General features: G+C 35.9%; 1 protein-coding gene across 1 annotated transcript; it reads left to right on the top strand.

Moving 5' to 3' along the window:
- The first annotated feature begins 755 nt into the window (after positions 1-755).
- LOC140154419 (condensin-2 complex subunit H2-like) lies at positions 756-20,775 on the top strand. Its single transcript, XM_072176986.1, has 16 exons — positions 756-987; positions 5,463-5,591; positions 6,234-6,391; positions 7,009-7,087; positions 8,125-8,199; positions 8,914-9,151; positions 10,195-10,287; positions 10,945-11,009; positions 11,677-11,806; positions 13,015-13,137; positions 15,443-15,573; positions 16,239-16,428; positions 17,330-17,394; positions 18,587-18,688; positions 19,595-19,762; positions 20,607-20,775. Exons 2-16 carry the CDS (start codon positions 5,472-5,474, stop codon positions 20,754-20,756), a joined length of 1,887 nt encoding a protein of 628 aa, XP_072033087.1. The 5' UTR covers positions 756-987; positions 5,463-5,471; the 3' UTR covers positions 20,757-20,775.
- The last annotated feature ends 1,152 nt before the right edge of the window (positions 20,776-21,927 follow it).

Below are 21,927 nucleotides of genomic sequence, written 5' to 3'. Positions count from 1 at the left end.
GTGACTTTTATTATAGGCCTAATACAAATAGTCCGGCTAATAACAATAATAAAACCACAGTATATTTATAATAATATTAATAACACTAATGATAATATATAATAATAATAATATAATAATAATAATAATAATAATAATAATAATAATATACAATTCTGATGATAGAAAGCAAAATTAAATCTTCAGAGCAATAATTTTCTCCGTTTTGACAGTTGTACCGTCCGTGTAGTTTGCGCAGGCTGCTCAAACTTGGAAATTCGGCTGTTTGAGCATGCGCATATCAAAGAAATTCCCAGTTTGCGCACGCTGCTCAAAATCGGAAATTCGGCTGCGCAAACTAGGGAATTCGTTCAAATGCGCATCTTAATTAATTACGTGCGCAAAGTCGAGATATCACTAAAATGAGCATGCTCAAAGTCGGGAAATCACTACTATGCGCATGCGCAAAACGGTGCGTCCTTTCTTGATATCCGGGGTCTCACATAGCTCGCTATGCTGTTTCTTCATTCAAGTTTATTGATTCAATGTACATGTTGGCTTTGGTCATATGGGTAGTAAAATAATGTCGGCGCTGGCAAGGCCGAAAAGTGACCCTAAACGTCGAAGTTAAAAAGAGATATACCTTACCATATTTCGACCCCCCCCCCCCACCTCACCGATCTGTGTTCATCTACGTCATTGGTCCGACTTGGGTGTAGGGCGAGCTGCTCATGAACCGAGCAACTTCCTGTGACCGACTGTTTCCGGAAGTTCAGGACCACAATGCGCGCGCTGCACGAAGTGGTTGTTATTATGGCCGAATGATTTATTAATTTTATTTTTCATCCAATTTTGATTTCAATGGACAGTTATTAGGGCGAGTTTGTCAAAATTAATAATGCAGAATAGCACTTCAATTTTTTGGTCAATCATACTTGGCTAATCCTTGATGTATTTTTAAGCCCCAAGCTGCTGTTTAACGTTACTTTTCTCAGAAGAAGAAAATAGGTAAGCTTAAATTTAAAGTTTTGCATTGGTAACATGGTAATGTTTGTCAATGTAAATGTTATTCATTCATTCATTCATTCATTCATTCATATTTTATTCATCAAACAATATCATCAAATACATTATAAACATAAATATATAATATATTACGAAACAATTGTAGTATCAGTAAATAGCAAGATTATTTTAATAGCAATGTCAATGATTAATAATTAGGTATCCTAGGTGAATTCAAATTTGCCATCAAACTGGCAACTGCATCATTTTATATATCAAATTAAAGCCCTTGAGTAAACAAAGCCAAAACTGAAAACCTTTTTTTCATAGCACTTTCCGTAGCAAAGTTACATCTTGTCAAAGCCTGACTTTCATCAAAAAGATTCATCTAGCATGTCTAGCAAAATTCCCCAAAACGGCATTTCGGGGTGTTTCTAGATCTTAGTCTCATGGCGATAGCAGCTTTTTTAATGGAACTGCTATCAAAATCCTCTGAAATTCCATGTGCGGGTGACTTATCACCATAAAAAATTATATATTTGGGTCAAGTGAAGTATAGAAAACATTTATGTAGGTTTCTTTCTTCGGGCACAAGTTTTAAATTTCTATGTAAAAATGCATTGACATTGTCGGCGAATTTGGCTGACCAGCAAATGTGTTAACTAAGGTTTGCCTGGGTTACCTATAATAATGCCAAAATTAATACAAGTTACAGTATAAATTATTAATATTATTTTATAGTATATATATTGTATTTGGCTCAAAATAAGCTAAGGTGTCATAAAAGTGTAACACACAATTATTTTTCCAACTCTTTTCTTTTGGTCTCCAACCAGGTTTAAATTATAGTATGCACATATATCGCTCATAATACACTAAAAGAAAGATAAGTTATAGACCATTTACTTCACAAATTTAATTTTCTAGCCCTTGCCTTGCGTACGTTATATTTGACAGACACAATTTTGATGATTTTCTGCAATCAAATAAAAATTTATAAAGTATTACATAAGGTATACTATTTTGCCCGGGGGGGCCACTCATGTATAAAAGTTGTAAGCATCCGCGTGAATTGACTTTCCAAAATGACCCTAAGCTAGGATGTCGAAAATTTGTCAAACTAACCCTAAACAAGGATTTTACTCAAATAAAAACACCCTAAGCGAGGAATTTGTTTGAAATTTACCCCTAAACAAGGACAGACAATATAAAAACACCATAAGTGAGGAATTGGTTTGAAATTTGCCCCTATTCATTGCGTGTGTCAGTAGAGTGCCATACAGTGACAGTGATGATATCAGTAAGCTTAAAATTGGTGTTGTTGAAGTCGGCTCCGATTTTTAACAATAAAATTGCTTAGAAACCACTCTTTTGTGCCGAATAACTTGATAAATATGTCACCACTCATGTCTGTTAATTGGGTAATTTAAAAAAACTACCCTAAGCGAGGATCGTCCTTGAAAAAAACACCCCTTCTTTTAGTAAAATGAGTGTTTTGAGACCCTAATCGCGGATCCGCGGATCCTCGTTTTGCTTTTCAAAAACACACCCTAAATCCGCGTTTTCTTTCACGCGGATGCTTACAACTTTCATATATGAGTGATCCCCCCGGGCTATTTTGTGGTTATTTAGGTGTAGGACCTACAGCAACTGATTGTGGAAAAAAATGTCTGTCAAATGTAACATACAGAATAATAATTTGGCAAAAACAGTAGTTCAAGATGGGAAATTGAATAAAGATCACATGCAGTTTATAAATCACATGTTTTAAAACACTTCTATAAACTCTAAACTATCATCATAATGTGAACATCAAGTGATTTTTAATTTTTTTAAACGTATTTCGTACATGTTACTTTTGTCATACACATACAAATCTTGCGTATGTTACTTATGCGTACAAATGTTTGACAGACAACACTTAACAATGGATTGTGTCATCAAAAAGCTTCTCCTCACAAAGTGATAGTGCCACAAAGCTAGGTGGAGCTAAATGCTATGTCATGTAGCATAATTAGCTGTATCACCCTAGTTTAGCAGGAATTACAGCACCGTCTTCGTATGTTACTATTTGACAGACATTTCAAGAAAAATTTTAAAATTGTTATATGTTCAAAAAGATGGCAGCCACTTACAAATTGATTATAATATGGAGAAATGAAGTTATTTACAATAGATTTACCCTTTAGTTTATGCTTCAAGTCTTTGTTTATAAAAAACTGAGGGACTTCAAAATCAATCAAAAGTTTGACAGACAATAGTAACATGTATCGCAAGGCAAACTTTTAAATCCTTTTTTTGATCTGTTAACTTATAATTCATAATGCCTCTTTCTGTTTTTTTGATTGGTTTACTGCACCATTTTGGGAAACAGGTCACATGAATTTCTATAAGGATCCATAAAAAAATTAAAAGCTGTTGAAAAAAGGCGTCTCTTGGCATGTTACAAATAAAAGTGTAAAAATAGGCATTTTTACAGCTATTTTTTTTTTTTTTTTATTATTATTTAGAGTGAAAGGATTTTACTTAAATTGTGTATGCTATGTCTTTACTACCTAAACTTGCCACTAAACTAGCAAATATTCCATTTCTATAATTATTATTTTTAAAAAAAGATGTCAAAATATATGGCTATAATATGACACCTTAGCATATTTTGAGCCATTTACATAATAATGTAGGTATAGGCCTACAATAAATCTTACATTTACAAATCAAATAGTTTATATCTAATACATGAAAAAAAATGATATTCAATGACGAGGTCCCTGCTCATATGTGCTAAACGCGGAGCGTGGTGGTGCAGGATTAACATAGAAACAAATCGATGATCCGACAATAATAAGAGGGAGAGAAACGGAGAGTGAGAGAGAGAGTTAACTGGAAATGTAGCTACGGATTATGTTTTTCTTGATTTTAGATTTGAAAGATGCACAGGATGGTGAATTTTTGATAGCGTGATGAAGTTCATTCCACAGTTTAGGTCCCTGGGATTTCATCGTATTACTAGCCAAAATTGTTCCTGTGGGAGTAATATAGGGGTCATGAGCATGTCTGGTGTCGTAGGGGTGGTTTAAGGTGCTAATGTTAAGGTGGTTATGGAGGCATTATAAAAGTGCTCTAATCATGTTTTAAACAGATTAATTGAGTAGAGCAAAGTACACTGATCAATATGACTTTTGTTTGGAGTCAATCGGACATACGGTTTTCAAAATATATCAATTTATATTTTCTTTGTACATGTACCTTGTCTGTTTACAAACAGAGCTAGGTAGACAAAAGATGCTTTAATAATATCCAAACACTCCAAGAGGATGGTCCACAATAGCGTGATTCACGTAACATGAATAGGGATTAAAAAGCTGTCAAGTAGAACCATGTGCTTCTTTTGTCCAATTTTATTTGCCATCAAGATTTCATATGGAAACAGTTCAGACCCAGAACACGATCATGTCAGAAATTTATTTAGCCCTTCTCTGTAGTAATTCAATGTGATTTTGAGATGACAAAAAGTTGCATTAAAAATCAAAAAACGCTTTTTTGGAAAAAATTAAACTTGGCAAGTAAGGTTTTTTCATCAATACACACATCCTATATCATTTTCAAGGAGTTCTGAGCATGACACCGTAGCCGATAAGGCCCGTTGCACTTGATTAAATTAGTTTCCTGTTAAAGATTTTGAAAAAGGGACGAGGTGACTTTTAATTATTAAATATTAATTATCTTTTATTTTCTTTATTTAGTTTGAACTATTACAAGCAACTATTGACTCGTTTTGACTAGAGCGGGCATTTAATTATTTCACAACAATGTTTGATTTTATGAATAAGTGAAGGTGGAGTTGTACTCTTTGTTCATTTATCATTATTGTTGATATTATTAAAGTCAGAAAATGGCAAGCAGAAGTAGTTGAAAGTTATTTTAAAGAAGAAAATTAGAAATAAAAATAAAATAATTAATTATTTTGAGATTTTCAATTTTGGACGCGGGCGGTAAACAGGAAACTAATAATCAAGTCTTGAAGGGCCTAAAGCCACCTTAATTTGATATATAGAATGATGTGGTTTGATGACAAATTTTGCATAAAAAATTATAGGCCTATACCTAAATTATGGAGAATGTAAGTTACCGATCTTGACTTTGGAGTTTGGAGCTCTAAGGGCAATACAATTTTTTAAGCCTTAATTAGTACTACGTGTAAGTTAAACATCCATTAATATGTACATAAAGACCACAGATAGAAATTGTCTTGTGCTTTCACTAGCGGGATCATCAGTTGATTGCCGCCTGTCTAGGGGAGTTTCAGCCCTCTTATAATCAAGACTCCCTCGAGGTGGGGGGGGGGGGGCAGCAGTGATAAACACTACCTCCTGCTGAAGAATATCTTTCCTCTATAAATATTTTTTATATTTTTCCTCTATAAATAATCATGAAGGCTGACTTGTACAATATGTGTGTTTTGCCCTTCAAAAATTAAGAGATTCAAGATGCCTAGAAGTCCGACTGAAATGGAGAAGAGGTTTGGCCACCTGTTGCAGCCTATTCGAGACTTGACCAAGAATTGGGAGGTTGATATTGCTGCTCAGTTAGAGGAGTACTTAACAGAGGTAAGATTTACTGTCTGGGCAATTATTGTTGCAGATAATTTTAAACATGTTGGGTAATTCCATGTGAAATCACCAGATTAGGGGCTGTGCAATAATTATGAGCCCTGGAGGAGGGTAAAATTGGGGGTTTGGCAAGAAATTTTGGCGAGCCGAAAGGGGGGCAGCAATTTTTGGTAAGCCGAGAGGGAGGCAAGCGATTTTTGGAACACATTCATTGGGTGCCTTTTAATTAAATGTTCTAAAAAGGCTTGGGAAAACAGTACAGAAACACTTTATATATATGCAAATTGTCCTGCTCGCTGAGCTCGTAACACTCATCTAGACCATTTAAGGGATCAAAAAAATTTCGGCATGTTCAAAGGGGGGGGGGGGCAAAGATTTTTTGGCGAGCAGAGAGGGGGGAAGCGATTTTTGGTAGGCAGAGAGGTGACAATTGATTTTTGGCAGGCCGTTCAGAAATTTTACCCCGGCTCATTATTGCAAGCCCCTTACAGCTCCGCCATCTTATGTAAAAACTAATTACCTTGTTTCAGATTTGATAGCATTTCTGTTCTTTGTTTTCTGCCATTTCTCAGACACCAGGATTTTAAAATGGGCCGCTAATGTCCTTCAGTTTATAAATGTTATTTATTCTCTTACCAGATTGAAACCATCAAAATCAGCTTTGATGGAGGCAGCACTACCATGAATTTTGCTGAAGCAGCCCTGCTTATTCAAGGGAGTGCATGTATTTACAGCAAGAAAGTGGAATACCTCTATGCTCTGGTGTATCAAACTCTTGATCTACTTGCAAGTAAAAAGTAAGTGTACATTTTACATTATCAAGATACAAACAACATCTTATGCAGTAGAAAGGAGAATACATGTATGTACTTTAAATTTTAAAAAAAAAAATTTCGAAATGGTTTTCGAATTTCCAAACTTTTTGAATTTCCAAATTCCCTTTTAATTTTTTTTTTCCTTTTTAATAAAAGTAAAAAGGTATATTTCCTTGTACAATATTGAATGTTTGGTATGTACACGTAATGCTATTAATGCTCCTGCAGAGATATTTTGTGGTGGTCTGTCTACTCCATTCTCTAGTCTATATTACATACATGTATGTGTTTACTTTTTAATCGTTGTGCTTAATGTTGTTTGTTTTTTAATGATTGCAATAAAGATTGAAATGATCAACAACAACAAAAAAACTTATTAAAAAAAATGCAGGTGTGACATAATGGTAGCAGTAGGTTTTGTGGCTAGAGACTATCTCATTGGTGCCAAAAACTGTTCATGCAAGCTTAGAGAATTTGGGCTTGTAAACCTATTAAATCATGACCTCGGGTTAGCCTACCATAAGGATGAGTGGGTACCGAGTTGCTGGTACATCTTTAATACCTATCACATTTTGTATTTTTTATTTCTTATTTATCAGACGACTGCAACAAGCAACATCACTTGATGCAGAAGGGAGAGATAAAGATGCTGAATTCCAAGAAGATAAAGAGGCTGAGGTAATTAATTGTAAATAACTAATAGTAACTTGGATTTCAGGTCATGTGAAAGAAATCCGTGTTTTTTGAGGCCATGAGATTGGGTTACATGACTATTAGATGTAATCCTGACATTTGACATGGTACTAACTATCTACTGTGGCCTCAAAGAGCATAAGGGAAATAAAATGGCAAAATGCAGCAAAATTTACACTGAAAGTTGTTGTTTTAAAAATACAAACATGCTATGTGGTGTGATCAAGCAAAATCAGTCTGAAGTCGGGCAAATTCAATTTTCAGTTTCAGGCATTTATTGAGCTCCCCACAAAGAACAGAGTGCTTTACAAGAGAATATAATACAGGTACATGAACCATAAACTAATACAAACAGTACAAAGCATAATATATGTCATGACAATTGAATAAGAACATGAAAAAAACCTACTTGAACAGGTATGTTTTCAGATGGAGAAAAAGCTGGAGTGTACCAGCTTCCCTGATGTCACGAGGTAGAGAATTCCATATCCGGGGTGCACATGATTCAAATGAATGATCACCAGTACGTGTCTTGGTTTTTGGTTGACGAACAAGTGGCATAAACAGATCTTTTAACCGAGATCAGTTCTTGATGGAGATTGTGAATGGAGGCATTTGAACACGTAGACCAGTATTTTAAACTTGATATGTTCGCGAATTAGTAGCCAATGAAGGAGACGTAGTAAAGGAGCACTGGGATGGTCTCGGGCAACAAGAATAATCAATCTGTTTTGTTGTATAAATAATTCATAATGATATGATGAATTTTGTACATTTCGAACAAGTTCTTCATTTACTTGTATTTGGTCATCGTTTACAAATTGTGAAATGAGGGTCATTTGTAGATGAAGCTCATGATCAAAACATAAATTTCAAGAGGTGCCGATTTAGAGAATTGAAGTTACAAGGCTTGAGGCACAACTTTTTGAATGACCTTGTTCTTCATATTACTTGCATTTGCAGATTTGGCAAATTTATCCAGATATTTAACATCATATCCATATCATTTTGTTTTCATGCAGTTTCTCTCACTTGATGATATGGACGAAGCCAAGAATATTGATATGAAGGAATTAGATATGGACATCAATATGAATGTATGTATACAGTTTCAAAGCCAGGGTAACAAGTTGGTAGTTAGTTGTGGTGAATTTGTTTAAACTTTATTGGCACCAGTATGTTTGTCTGAAAGATTTTATTTTATTTTCAACATCTGGTGAAATAAAGTAAAACTAATTTCCACCAAATGTTATCCTATGTGTATACTGGTCTTGTTTCTCTACCCTGTATAACTAGCAAAACACTAGCATCTGTAAGATTGAAGAAGAAAAACAAAAACATTGTACACTTCAGCCAAGATTATAAAGCTAAAAGAATGGGATAATGATATAGTAGAGGTCTCTGAAACAACACCAAAATTATTGAAAATATAGAAACCCTCCACAGTCTATATTCACACCCCCCCCCCTCATACAGGTATTTGCTGGCAAACAGGGATCCCATACTTAACTATCCAAACACGGATGTGTTTTCTGCACAAGGATGTTGGCCTGTTTTACACAAATTATACACAGTTGTTTTGGATTCTAACCTATCAACCAGGGAGTGATTTTTATATCTCAGGGAACATACTCTCATGTATTTTAGGCTATTTGCAGTCAAATTGCACATTTCAGCTAAATGAGGATAATCTCCACTTGCAGTAACACCCTAGGTTGAAATGTAAGGTTTCATACACACATTGAATGTTTTGTAAATTTCATCAAAAATACTCCTATTCAGTGTTGTTATTGTAATCTTTGTGTGTACAGGTTGTTAAAATATTGACCAGAACACCGCTGTCACTCATGAAACTGACCGAACCTGACCAGGATCTCCCTCTTGTCAGTAGAAAAGGAGAAGTGTTTGGAAAGAAGAGTGACTTCAGACTGAACACATCAGTGATTCATGGGTCTGGCGCCCTCATCCTTGATTTGTCTCACCTATCAAGGTTAGAGGAGTCATTACGGAGGCATCCAATGTCTACTCCAGTAGGTTTGCTGTCCTCAGGTGAGTGGGTGATGTGGGAAATGAATGAGCAACTAGTTTTTGGCAAGGTTCTAAAGCGGTCTGCCGATGTGGCGCTGTTTACGAAAATGGGGTTCTGATTCGCTTGGTTGAATCACATCATCATCACATCGGCATCTCATTCGCCGATCAAGCTGCATAGCAACATGTGACATAGTCTTTTCTATGCAATAATCAGCTTGAGCAGTTGGACACCGCTGAAGGACCTTGCCGAATAATATAGCACCATTATTTGAACTATATAGGGAGAATGCAGATTACTGTAAAAGTCATGATTTGTGTGTGCGTAATTCAATTGTGAACGTCTTTGCTTGTTTTTAAATTCTTGATTTTTGAGATTTCGAATATACATAGACCTATGCATAACATGTTTGCGTGTTCTTATTTTTGTGGTAGCTGTGCTGATAAATTAATGGTCCGCCAAAATTTCTACTTTTACAGCACCCCATGATGACATTGTTTGTGGAGGGGAACTAGGGTGCCTCAATATTGTTTTGCTAAGTGCAGACAAACAGACTTAGAGCTGTGCATCATGCCTTTTGCCAGTTATACATTGCTGTACAAGCACACCTTTATAATGGTCATAACTGTTAGATTTTTCACCTTTCCTAAAAAGCTGTGACAATCCAATACCGTAAAACCCCGTCTACAAGGATATATGGTTTTTTTTATGAAAGCTTAACTAATACTAATTAGGCGTATATATACCAATACAATAGATTGGTCTTACAATAATACTTGTTTTTATATGCTTGAATCTGTAATTTATTTGTTCAAACTCCATAATGGTGCCTGGAATAATTTAGCTTTCATCAGAAGCACCCTATATACTTGTAGACAGGGTTTTACGGTATATAGCAGAATTTAGGAATATGGGGATTTCTCTAGATGTATTAGAAAGCATTAGGCAATTTAAATCACAGAAAGGGAAAGCAATTAGTATTTTGTTTGATTGGTTAAAAACTATGCAACGTTATCTTCTGTAAATGTTTACCATAATCCAATGATTTGTTATCCCTTTACAGTACCAACCCAAATTAACCTACCAAATTCTAATGATGAGATGCCTTTTATACCAGATGATGACCAAGCTGAACCCTTAGGAGGAGATATTAGCTGTAAGTAAGCAAATTATGGATGACTAAAAAGAAAAAAAATCAAATCAATTAGTAATAGGATTTTCTTTATTTTTTAATTTTTAACTACTTTTCATTATGTGTTTTTTCATCACACATATTGTGTTTTCCCTCCATGTCGCTATCTTTTGGTCAAACCTAACTGTGGGATGACTGTTGGCACCCTGGCATAAATTGGGCCTGGCATCTATTGTTTGCTGCAATAGAACAGGGCTTAACCCTAACCAGCTACAAAAGGCTACAGCACAAAGCAACTGATGGCGCAAGTATCCCATGTGATCTGATTGCGTCATCTTGGGAACGCACATGGGCACAGAATGCGTGGGTGGCCAAGGTGTGTCGCTTTCCTCCTAAGTGTGTCTAGTAAGTGAGGGGTCCGTAGTTGAAAATAGCACCTTTCTTCCTTCCTTCTTTCTTTCCCCTCCAGTAATCTTCCAGTAAGTAAGGGTGGTCGACCGACAGTTGGGTTCTGAATCCATCCCTTACAGAAGACAAATGTCACCATAAAAAATTGGTATAAAAGTCATGTTTGATCACTTTATAAAATTATACAATTTGGTGCCAAATTGCACCCAACTAACTTTATACTTTTTTATGCACATTATGTAATCTAAGTTGTTGGTGTTTTTCCATATACAGTAGATGATGTTGAAATGGGAGATCCTTTAGATGAATCAATGGATGATATACATGCACAACCACAGGTAAGGATTGAATTGTCTATACTTGGTTTCAGCTCAAAGTTGGTTGTGACGTAAGTGCATATTTCGCTGGTCACATCAAATTACATACGCTAACCTTATTGCACGGAATATTGAAACATGGTGTACTAGGGCACTTTGTCAGTGCGCTTATGGTGCAACCGTGCAAGATCACTGACGTCGCTACCAAACACAAGATGAAACGAAGTGTAGACATCAAAAATTGTATTTTGCAAGCATGAGAATTTTTGGGCTTTTACCTGAATTCAGGCAGTTTTGTTGTCCAAATTTATGCATTTTTATTTCATTTTTTTTTTCAGCCTGCTTTGGGCCATTTTTTCAGGCAGTTTTCGAAAAAGCTATTCTCATGCCTGATTTTGAAATATGCATGGGAAAACTTGTTGGACTCAGATGCTAATGCTAAATAGACAAGTGTGGAAAAGTAGAATTGGTCATTAAAAATGAATGTGTAAATAAATGCTGCCAGTACACTGTAGGCTATAAAACTTCATGAATTTGAATGAGTTAAGTTCAGAAAATGAGAGTAGAATTTGTAAGTTACATTAATTTTTAAACATACCTAATTGACCAGGTGATTTTTATACTGAACTGATTTTTGAAATTGGGTGTTGTAGCTAATGTTTTTGCTTATTTATTTTTCCTTGACCAGGCAATGGAGAGAGAATTAAGACCCAGAAGAGTGATTGAGATGAAAAGTGAAGCTAAACCTGTAGTAGACCCATGGGCTCCAATGGACCCTCATGAACCATGTCCTTCAAGTAATAAACTATTCAAGAAAGGTATGTAGCTGCCAGCCACTTTACAAGGACAGGACTTTGGTGTTTTACAGAGCAATGTATAGCTTCTCTAGATGATTAAAAGAAATTATTCATAACTATTTGCAATTCTAAGAATTACACAGCACAGTTTCTGCCATGGCTTAAAGGAGTATTTCGTGATCCTAGCATCCTCTTTTTATGACATTTTCAGTACATATCCACGAAAAAAGCCTATTCCCAAAATTTCAGTTGATTCCGATTTTGCGTTTGCGAGTTATGCATGATTATGTGTATTACACTGCTCCATAGACAATGCGTTGTAATTTCGTTCTGGTGCACCAGAACGAAATTCAAATTTCACGATATCTTTGCAAAACGAATTAATCTGCAAGAAATATTTTGTACATAAACATTATGTAGCCAGAGGTTTCCAGTGATATAAAAATCTCAACTTTTTTTGAGAAAAGTGGGGGATGAGGCTGTGGATCACGAAATGCCCCTTTAATTCAGTTTATCATAACTAAATCAGTGAGTCCAGAAGGTATAATTAAAGACCTAATCAAAAAGACTAGTTTGCATCTGACGGCATGATTGGTTGCTGACCTGCAATACAGCATTTTCGGTCTGGTTGACATGACGTCATCACATAAACTAGCCTTTTAATTCGGTCTTGAATTATAATGCATGTGCAAATTTTGAGCCGTGTTTTCCGTGCACATACACAACACACATACTGTGGTTAATGACAGACCAATGTGTGGAGGCTCATATATTGGGTAGTTCCATTTAAAATTCACACTACCCCTTGGAAGATTTTTTAAATGTCTTCCACATGGGGAGTATGAATTTTAAATGGAATTAGCACTTTAACCAACTCTTTTGAAACTCACCCTCCCTCTGAGAAAGATTCAGGTTGAATCTTTCTCAGAGGGTGTTTGAAATTCAAATAGAGCTGCCTAATGTGCTAATTACTTTTGAAATTCATACTCCCCCTGTGGAAGATAATCTTCCACAAGGGTAGTATGGGTTTTAAATAGAAGAGCTTGCATGGCATGAACATTGTTGGGTGCTAAACACTATCAAATTGTGGTGGTTGCTGGTCAAAATATCAAATGGTAATGGTGATCAACCAATGAATTGTCTAGAATAATATGTAGGAGTGATATAAAAGTATGGTAACTCAATGCATAGTGTAATTTACAAATAAGGCATGTAACTTGTTATTTCAGGTTGTTCCTTTAGAATACCATCGTCTGTTGACAGCATAGCAAATAAGAAGCGCAAGAGGAAAAGAATACCTGAGAAAGCAAACCAATCATTGCTACCTCTAACAGAATTTATCAACAAAGCATGTAAGTATGAATAGAAAAGATACATACCTGTTGTACTCTATGTATGCAGGGGTCGATTTAGCCACTGGCCCGCTGGCCCTGGCCAGTAGTTTTCTCATTGGGCTAGGAGATTTTCCGTCTGTATGGGTGAGTTGGGATTTTGGCATAATTATGAATTATGACATGTTACAATATTAACAACAAACTTGGGCCAGTGGATTTGCCCTTGGACCAGCTGATTATTGCTCCTTATATCTACCCCTGATGTATGTTGATTTTGATTGTTGAATTTGTCAAGGTTTATGGGTTAGGACTGGTCAGAGAGGATCATGACCTAGCAGTGTTTGCACTTAAATATTGAGACAAATAAAGCTGACACACAAAACTGGTATGGGTTCTATAAAGGAGATACCAAGGGGTATCATGTCTGCCCTGCATGTATGATTTTTCTTGGGATGGAGAAAATGCCCAAAATTTTTGTGTTGATATATTATTGACTTTAACTCAAGTACCGCAAAACCTATGGACATATAAATGTGATTATTGGCTTTCTTGACTCATTTCCTATGGGCAAGTTTCTCGACAGGAGTCTTAGTAAGCCTTATATTTAAGGTGGCTTTGAAGCTACTAAGCCTAGCCCGCGCTTGAAGCCTGAGTCTTAACTCTATCCGGATTTCTTAAACGCCAATTCAATCGTGTCTCAGTGGCCTTGCAGGCTTAACGCTTGGCAACCGCATCCCTTTCTTCCAGTGACTTAATTGTATAGGCAGTTGGAGGTAGATGTGCATGTTGTTGTCCTTCACGGTTTACCGTACCAGCAAGGTTGTCGTCTTATTATCGCAATGTTACTTGCGCAGAAACAAGCCTAGACCTGCGGTCATGTGCTTGGGCTTATACCGTACACAACTTGATACAAGACTATTTTATCTGTTTTATCAGATCTCACATGAAGTTATCTGTTGGTACCATATTTATGAAGATATAGCAATATTATATGCATCTCATCCACAAATTGTTTTAATACTGCATGCATTATTGCTTTGGTTCAAATATTTACTATAGGCCTATCTTTACTAATTTTGTCCTTTTTCCATTTATTTAATTGATGTCCAACCTGGCACACCAAAATTATATTGTAATACTTCTGAAAAGGTCAGATACGAGTATCAAACTAAATGCTTGGATAGGGACAGGTGGAATCATATAGGTCTTCATGATGATATAAAGAAGCTGTATCAAGCCTTTTCCCAATAATTGGGGATCTTCTTTTGAGGACCCCAAATAGTCTTTCTACGATATTCCTTGTCGTTTTGTGAGCCGAGTTATAGTGGATTTGTTCACCTAACAGAATGCCGTCAATACCACCTCTTTCAAATCTCTGTGCTATGGAACTTTTAGTGAAAATCAGGGTGTCGTGAGCGGATCCTGGACAATATGCCACTACATTACGTATACGTAGATGTGCATCCCCGATGAATTTGGATGTTGATTGTTGAAATGGATTTCCTGTTGATGAATGCCACTGCGTGTGGACCCCCTGGGCTAATTGCACATGTGTGCAGTCAATCGCCCTGACTCTGTGGCATAACCAGGGGCAAGGGAGGGGGGCAGCTTCCCCCTGTGAAAAGTCTTTCCCCCCTCTTGCTTCAATTGCACCCCTTTGGTGCGGTTGCTCCAAAAGAAAATTCATCATTTAAAATGAGTAGGCCTTATGATAGCAACAGCAATTTTTTTAAATAACTCGAATGAACACTAAAATAAAATGGTGAAATGTTCAACTAAATCGAACAATTACTTACTCATGTTAATGGAAAGAAAACAACTGTTTCTCAAATATATGAAAATATGAAATGTATAACAAGATAAAGTAAATGACAAAGTTTTTATCACTTAACTGTCAATAAAGAAAAGCAAGCAAAAGCAATACTGCTGACATATATTCCAGAGATGTAAGTTTTCATGAGATTTCCTGATTTCAGGAAATGGAATTTTGTTTCAGAAAATGTATAGCTATGGGAAAGATGTATGAATCTTGTTTCGGACATTTTCAGGATGCAAACTGTTTAGTCACTAACTGTCACTTACATCACTGATACTTTCATGGGGTCTCAACCCATTATATGTGTAAGTTGGATCTTGTGTGACCCCATGTCAAAATCGTGCCTTATTCATGAGAAGTCTTGCGATCTGTTATATTAGGATTGCGTCCCCAATGGGTTTGAAATCCAGTAACTGGTAAACCCTGTTCTAATTTCTACACCAGCATCAGTGAGAGGTGGTTGGTATGTCACTTTCTTAAACGATTTCTCTTTCTGTCTTTGTTTAGATTTTTCAACGTCATCCAAGCTCCCGCAGAATATATTAAAGAAACCATTATTTGAAGAGTATGAACACTTTTACTACAAATCGGAATTTAAGAAACAACAAGATGTAGTTAAGAAAGAGAAGGAAATAATGGTAAGTCTGTCATAAGAGCTTCTGATGATTACTATTTAGACTTGTACAAACGGGAATTCTTACCATAAGTGGAGCAAAAGGAGGCTGCACATTTTTATCAGTTTATCGTACAAGATTTGATGATACTGTACACCTTTTGCATTGATGCATATGAGTTACTAACATTGCGTGATGTGGTACAACCCTGCGCATAACTTGTTGAGTTACATGGTTTGTTGTCGCTGCCAACCTTGATCAAAATAATGTTCAAAATAATTGTCTTTCAAATGGCATAAACCATTTTATTTTTATACCATGACACCCTAAAAGCAATGAAAAAGCTTCCTATTATAACAACATTGTGTGGCTTTTTTGCATGATACAAGAATATACAACATTTGCCATGAAAATATTAATAACAACTTTGATTCAGTCGGTATCTTCATGGCTCATGCAGTATGTTTTTCTTCTTCCATCACTTGGGAAAAAACCACTCCCCGTGTTATATTGTACAATGGTATCTGTTCAAAACATTTTATAAAGAGTAGAACATATCTCCAGGCAATATTTTGTCAGAGAGGTTAGGGTTATTCAACACATATTTACATTATTGAGGCCTAACACCCAAAAACTCCAGTTACTGCAAATGCCTTATCACTGATGTATTTCTTTATTGACCCTTGTAGGCACAGCAAGGAAGATATCAGGAGTTGGAAGAGAAGGAAGAGGAGGAAGCTAAGGAGATGGACCAGCCACCACCAACTGATGTACTTGAGGATGGTGTCAGTGGTGGTGGTGATGACTTTGACTTTGCAGGACCAGAACCTGTTGATGATGACAATGACGTATTTGGCATGGCTGATTATGGTAATGAAGGTATGCACGTTTTCCATCGTTCTATACATAAAACCATTTTAAGTTATGTTGGAGTACAATGTGGAGCTGATGATAATATATTGCCGTTGGGCAGGAAAAACATCCTATGTGTCATTGGCCCCTGAACATGTTTAAAGCAAAACCTCCTATCTATGTAACCTGTCGGCAGTTTTTTGTTTTAAACATGTTCAGGGGCCAAAAGCACAGGAGGTTTTTCCTGCATGGTTAACTCTGTTATTGGGCTATTCCAGTTGAAATCCATATGCCCCCTATGGAAGACTTAGCCTTAATCTCCCACACAGGGGTGTATATTTTAAATGGAATCACTCATTCAGGTAATCTTTTAAAATTCTCACTCCCTGTGTGGAAGATTAAGGTCATGTCTTCCATAAGGTGTGTATGGAATTCATCTGGAATATCCATGCTGTGTATGCCTTGGTGCATATATTTTATGAAAATAAATGAGACATTCAAATAATATTTTAACAAAGATATGCTTGAATGTGTCACATCTAGATGCTTAAAACTTATTTGTTCCCTTAACATGCATGTTCTTATTCGTATTGTACTTTGTATTTAAAGATGCACCTTCAAATGTAGTTTTAAGTGGTAGTATTACTATTAAGGTATTTTATAAGCACTCTGAGCCTTTTGGAAATGGCGCAAATGCTCTTGTATAGTATTAACTCCAAAGGAAAGGGGCAAAACACTTTCTTCTGCAAGTGAGTTTTTTTCTTGACAATTATAGGGCATTGTTGTGTACATGATTTGTGATTTACCACTCTGAAACATTGCAAGTGAATTCAATCTGTATTTTTGTTGAGTGTATTTCTTCTGTATTTACCATCTTTAAATCTTTTAACAATCAAAATAATTTTCTTTTCTTTTTTGTCTCTCTCAGATCGTCCCAGCGACAGTCAGCAGGAAATCATATCTAGCTATGAAGACCTTGTTAGAAAACATGTGGTAAGTATTCACAAAGTTTGACACATTATATTTCACAAGTACTATATTTTCATGTAACTGGACTGCCATGCACACACATGTTTGTGTATATCTTCCAGTTTTAATTCATCCTAAACATAAACAGTAGCTTTGTGTGGAGACACTCTTGGGTCCTGGTGGAACCAGGCTCAATCAAAATGCTCAAGAAAGGCTAAAAAGCCTATATAGGCATGCTGGTCTATATGAAAAGAAAAAAAAGAAACCAATTTGAAGTTAAAGAACAAGGAAAAGAAGGCCACTCTCAACAAGTCGTGTGAACAATTTTATTGGGGAAATTCTGAAATATCGCAATTCACGGTTGTTTGATGTGACCATTTTTAATTTTTCTAACAAAATATTAGTATAATGTTCAATTCTAGACCTGAATAATACCAAAAGCTGTCACACTAATAAACTGTGATATACACAATATTTTGTAGCAACTTTTAACATAGATTTTTGTTTCTATATCAAATTATTCATCTTTTTCTCCTATTTTGTGGTAATTTTAATTCTATAAACTGTACATTTTTGTGCAAATTGAGGGCGCTATTTGCATATATTTTTAATTCAAATTAGCCAAATAATATGAGTTATACCTTAAAGGAGTATTTCGTGATCCTAGCATCCTCTTTTTATGACATTTTTCGGTAGATATCCACGAAAAAAGCTTATTCCCAAAATTTCAGTGGATTCTGATTTTATGTTTGCGAGTTATGCATGATTATGTGTATTCACTGCTCCATAGACAATGTGTTGTAATTTCGTTCTGGTGCACCAGAACGAAATTCAAATTTAGCGATATTTTTTGCTAAACGAATTAATCTGCAAGAAATATTTGGTACATAAACATTATGTAGCCAGAGGTATCCAGTGGTGTAAAAATCTCAACTTTTTTGGGAAAAGTGGGGGGATGAGGCTGTGGATCACGAAATGCCCCTTTAAATTTCATGATAAAAAGTTTTTTGAAAATTACTTTGTCATTTGTTAGCCTGTTTCCTGATGTTCTAAATCATTTTACAAATGTCCACCCCTTGTAAAGATGCAAACAAATTTGTTCAACTTTTCTTTAAAATGACTCGATTTGACATGTTATCAAAAAAACGTGGCAACTGGTTGACCTCACTTGATTTATTCTATTTGTTATCTAATTTCTTGTATTCATTGTTTTCAGGATGCATACATAGCTAGTGCACAGCAGTATGCCCAGGTGACAGACCTGTCCAAGAGAGTACAGCAATGGGAAGATAAGATTATGCCCATCTTGAAAAGAGAGGTACCTATATTTTCTTTTAATTTTATCATACTGCATTAAAATAAGAATGAATAATCATGATAAAGATGGCAGCATCTGTTCTTCCTTAGGTTTAATATGACCAGTTTTGTATACTTTTACAGTGTTTAATAGTCAGGATTCGATTTACTTTGAAAAATTTGCATAGCATTTTTTTAACAAAAACATTATTTTAGGAGATGTTCTTATGATATTAGCGTGTATACATTCTAAAAAAACAATTGCTATACAAGCTGAAATTTGTGTAGCAGGTTGACCAAAATGTGGAGCATTTTATGTGGCTACACCAGGTAAATCAAACACTGTTAAATACCATACCAATACTTACTTACCTTATCCATGCTAAGTTATAGCAATATACATGATACAATCTTGCTCATGAGGTATTCAGAGCTGAATAATAATAAAATTCTACAATTAATAAAAATCCAAGTTTTGCAATACCCAAATCAGTCAAGTTCTTGTTAAGGCCTTTATCATATCTAAATGTTACAGGAAGAACATGTTATTAACACAAAATCTGTTAACACACTATGTTTTGAAGTCCCAATAACCAATCCTACACTACCACATTCCTATTGCTGCTGCCCAGTGGTACACTGCTGCCCATTGGTACTCTATAGTACCCGCGTGGGTACTCTAGAGACTACACACATCAGAAGCACATACAGTACACACAATAGTGGTACTGCACTGGTACAAGTAGCCACACCGTAGCTGAGCAGCAGTGTACATCTGGTCAGTAGCAACAGGAAACTGGTAGTGTATAATTGCAACTTTCTTACCTTTGATGGGGTGAACATCGATATCACATATAACGAAATAACTAAAGTGAAGTCAAGAATGGTATCTAAACAATCTTGTTTCTAATCAAAATGTTAATTTCAGGAGAAATTTGGTTACTTTGACATTCACGAGTATGGGGCTGTGGTTCTTGACAAACTAGAGAAGGAGCATATACGTACAAATAATGATGAGCCAGTATCATTCAAGAAAGTGATAGAAGACAAAGAAATATTCCATGTCAGCAGGTTGTTTCTGTCATCTTTACAATTGGTAAGTAATTGTCTTTTTTCCCCTCTAATAAAATTGATCATTGTGTAATAAAGGTTTGTATTATGAAGGCAAGCCATGGTCCCAAAAAAGTGGTAAATTCCAGATGTGAGGGGACTCAAGGCAAGGTGTATATATCCTATTGGAACTGGCTCTGTGATAGTATACCAATATTAACTGTCTTAAATGTGAGTGTTATTGTTGGAATAGAATCATGAGGTGAAAGTTAGATGGTACATGTACAATGTATCTTTCACGGAGGGATTATGTTTTGACCATTACACAAATTTAAGACAGTAAATATATGTTTTATGTAACTTGTACATAAATTCAATAGCATTTTTAAAATATTTAATATTTAGCAACACAACACCAATTTCTGCAGTTTGTTTTATCCAAATTGACACATAACTTAATCGGTGAGGGGTCCTATCTTGACTGCACATACATGACTTGTGTCTGTCCAAGGTGCAGAGGCTTGTTACGTATTGCATGGCATAAGCGTCACTGGGATGGTAAAAACAACAAACGGTAATGGTTTATGGTAGAATTATCAAATGGTAATCAATCAATGAATTATTTAGTATTTATGTGTGAGTGATATAACAACACGGGGTTCAGGAGGTGGGGTGCAAATCCTTTTCTTGAAATGTTAATCCAGTCACAACCCGTTTCAAAATTTAGTGTCTTTCTCATTTTATCACTGGAAAGTCTTTTTTGGGTAAGATCTCACTGGTTGGGGAACTGCTGTAGTTTGTAGTAGTAAAACCTTAATTTTACATGATAGTGAGTTTAGTAATATCTTTTGATTAACATATGTTTCATTTTCATCTATTGTGCACTACAGGCAAACAACTACAATCTAGACGTCAGTTCCCAAGGTGAAGGACAAGTAGGTATTGATACAATGGCATTGAGGTTACTCAACAAGAAACAAATTAATGAAGAATTGGCAGATTTCAGGGCACCTTCTGTTCAGTCACCTAAGAAGAAGTAAATGAGTTGCTGTCATATAAAATACTTCTGTGTGTTGGATCTTCTCTTGGAGGTTCCTTTATACCATGGAATCTTTATACCAAGTGTTTTATACCCTGGGTAAGAACCAAGTGGCCAGTCTAAACAGAGTATTGTTTGTGTGGTAGGACATTGTAACTGTCATTTGACTAAGAATCCCTGTTATGACATAGTATTCAAAGTGTCCCAGATAAATACCCATTTATGCGACAGACAGCGACAGTTGCCATGGTATCTTAAGTTTTACCTGATTGTCAACATAATTAGGATATACCATATTTCACCCTGATGTAGCAGTGACGTCAGCACATTTCATTGGGTACAGCCTCAAAATGCTAGTGTTTGCTCAAAGCGCTGGCGTACACACGCAGGTGCTTAGAGACACTGCATAGATGCGCAAGCGAAACAGCTGCTTCAATGTGTTGATGTCACTGCCACATCAGGGTGAAAAATGGTGTAACAGGATCTGTTTCCCGACTTTATACAACACAATATTCATCTTGGCAATAAATTTTAGATCGGAAAACTTGGATATTGGACTGTATTGTTGTATTATTACGGGGATACTTTTGAAAAGTTGTGGCACATACATATACCAGTAATTTTAAGGCAACACATGTATTCTTATGCTCTCAGTGGAATAATATAGCTCACAATTATGTGCTAATACTCAACTCTTTTCATCTATTGCTAAGGTCTACGATCATTCATACACTCTTAGAACCCATAGCTAATCAGAAAAGCTGTTAGAAATATATGCGGAGTGCATAAATATTATATAATTGCACTCGTGTGCAATTTCACGTACTGTGCACTGGGCATTTTCGTTGTGCAGGATTTATACTTTTTTCTTTTCTTTTTTTACGGATATTTTTAGTATCTTGTTATTAAAAAAAAGAGTAGCAGAAATTCTTTGTGTATGAAATTAATAAATGCAGATCCTTTGTTGCTTGAGACAGATTGGCACTTGCGCTGAATTTTGATGCTTCCAATGCATTCCCCGGACACATCAACAACCTCAACGTGAGTGCATTATTGAATCTAATTTCTCTCTCAAGAAGTGATACTCATGGGAGGGCGAGTTAGTGCAGCGGTAATTCCCTCGCTTTGCACCACTGAGGTCCCGGGTTCAAGCCCCGGTGCGGCCCAAGGAC

Source organism: Amphiura filiformis, chromosome 6 (assembly GCF_039555335.1).
Source record: "Amphiura filiformis chromosome 6, Afil_fr2py, whole genome shotgun sequence".
Classification (NCBI taxonomy): Eukaryota; Metazoa; Echinodermata; class Ophiuroidea; order Amphilepidida; family Amphiuridae; genus Amphiura; species Amphiura filiformis.
The sequence above is the reverse complement of the archived record's forward strand: the minus strand, read 5'-3'. Positions and strand labels throughout refer to the sequence as shown.

Coding starts and splice junctions, on each gene's coding strand:
- LOC140154419 (XM_072176986.1), top strand. CDS start 5,472: ATGCCTAGAAGTCCGACTGAAATGGAGAAGAGGTTTGGCCACCTGTTG. Junction 6,392..7,008: donor GATCTACTTGCAAGTAAAAA/GTAAGTGTACAT, acceptor CTTATTTATCAG/ACGACTGCAACAAGCAACAT. Junction 15,574..16,238: donor AGAAAGAGAAGGAAATAATG/GTAAGTCTGTCA, acceptor TGACCCTTGTAG/GCACAGCAAGGAAGATATCA.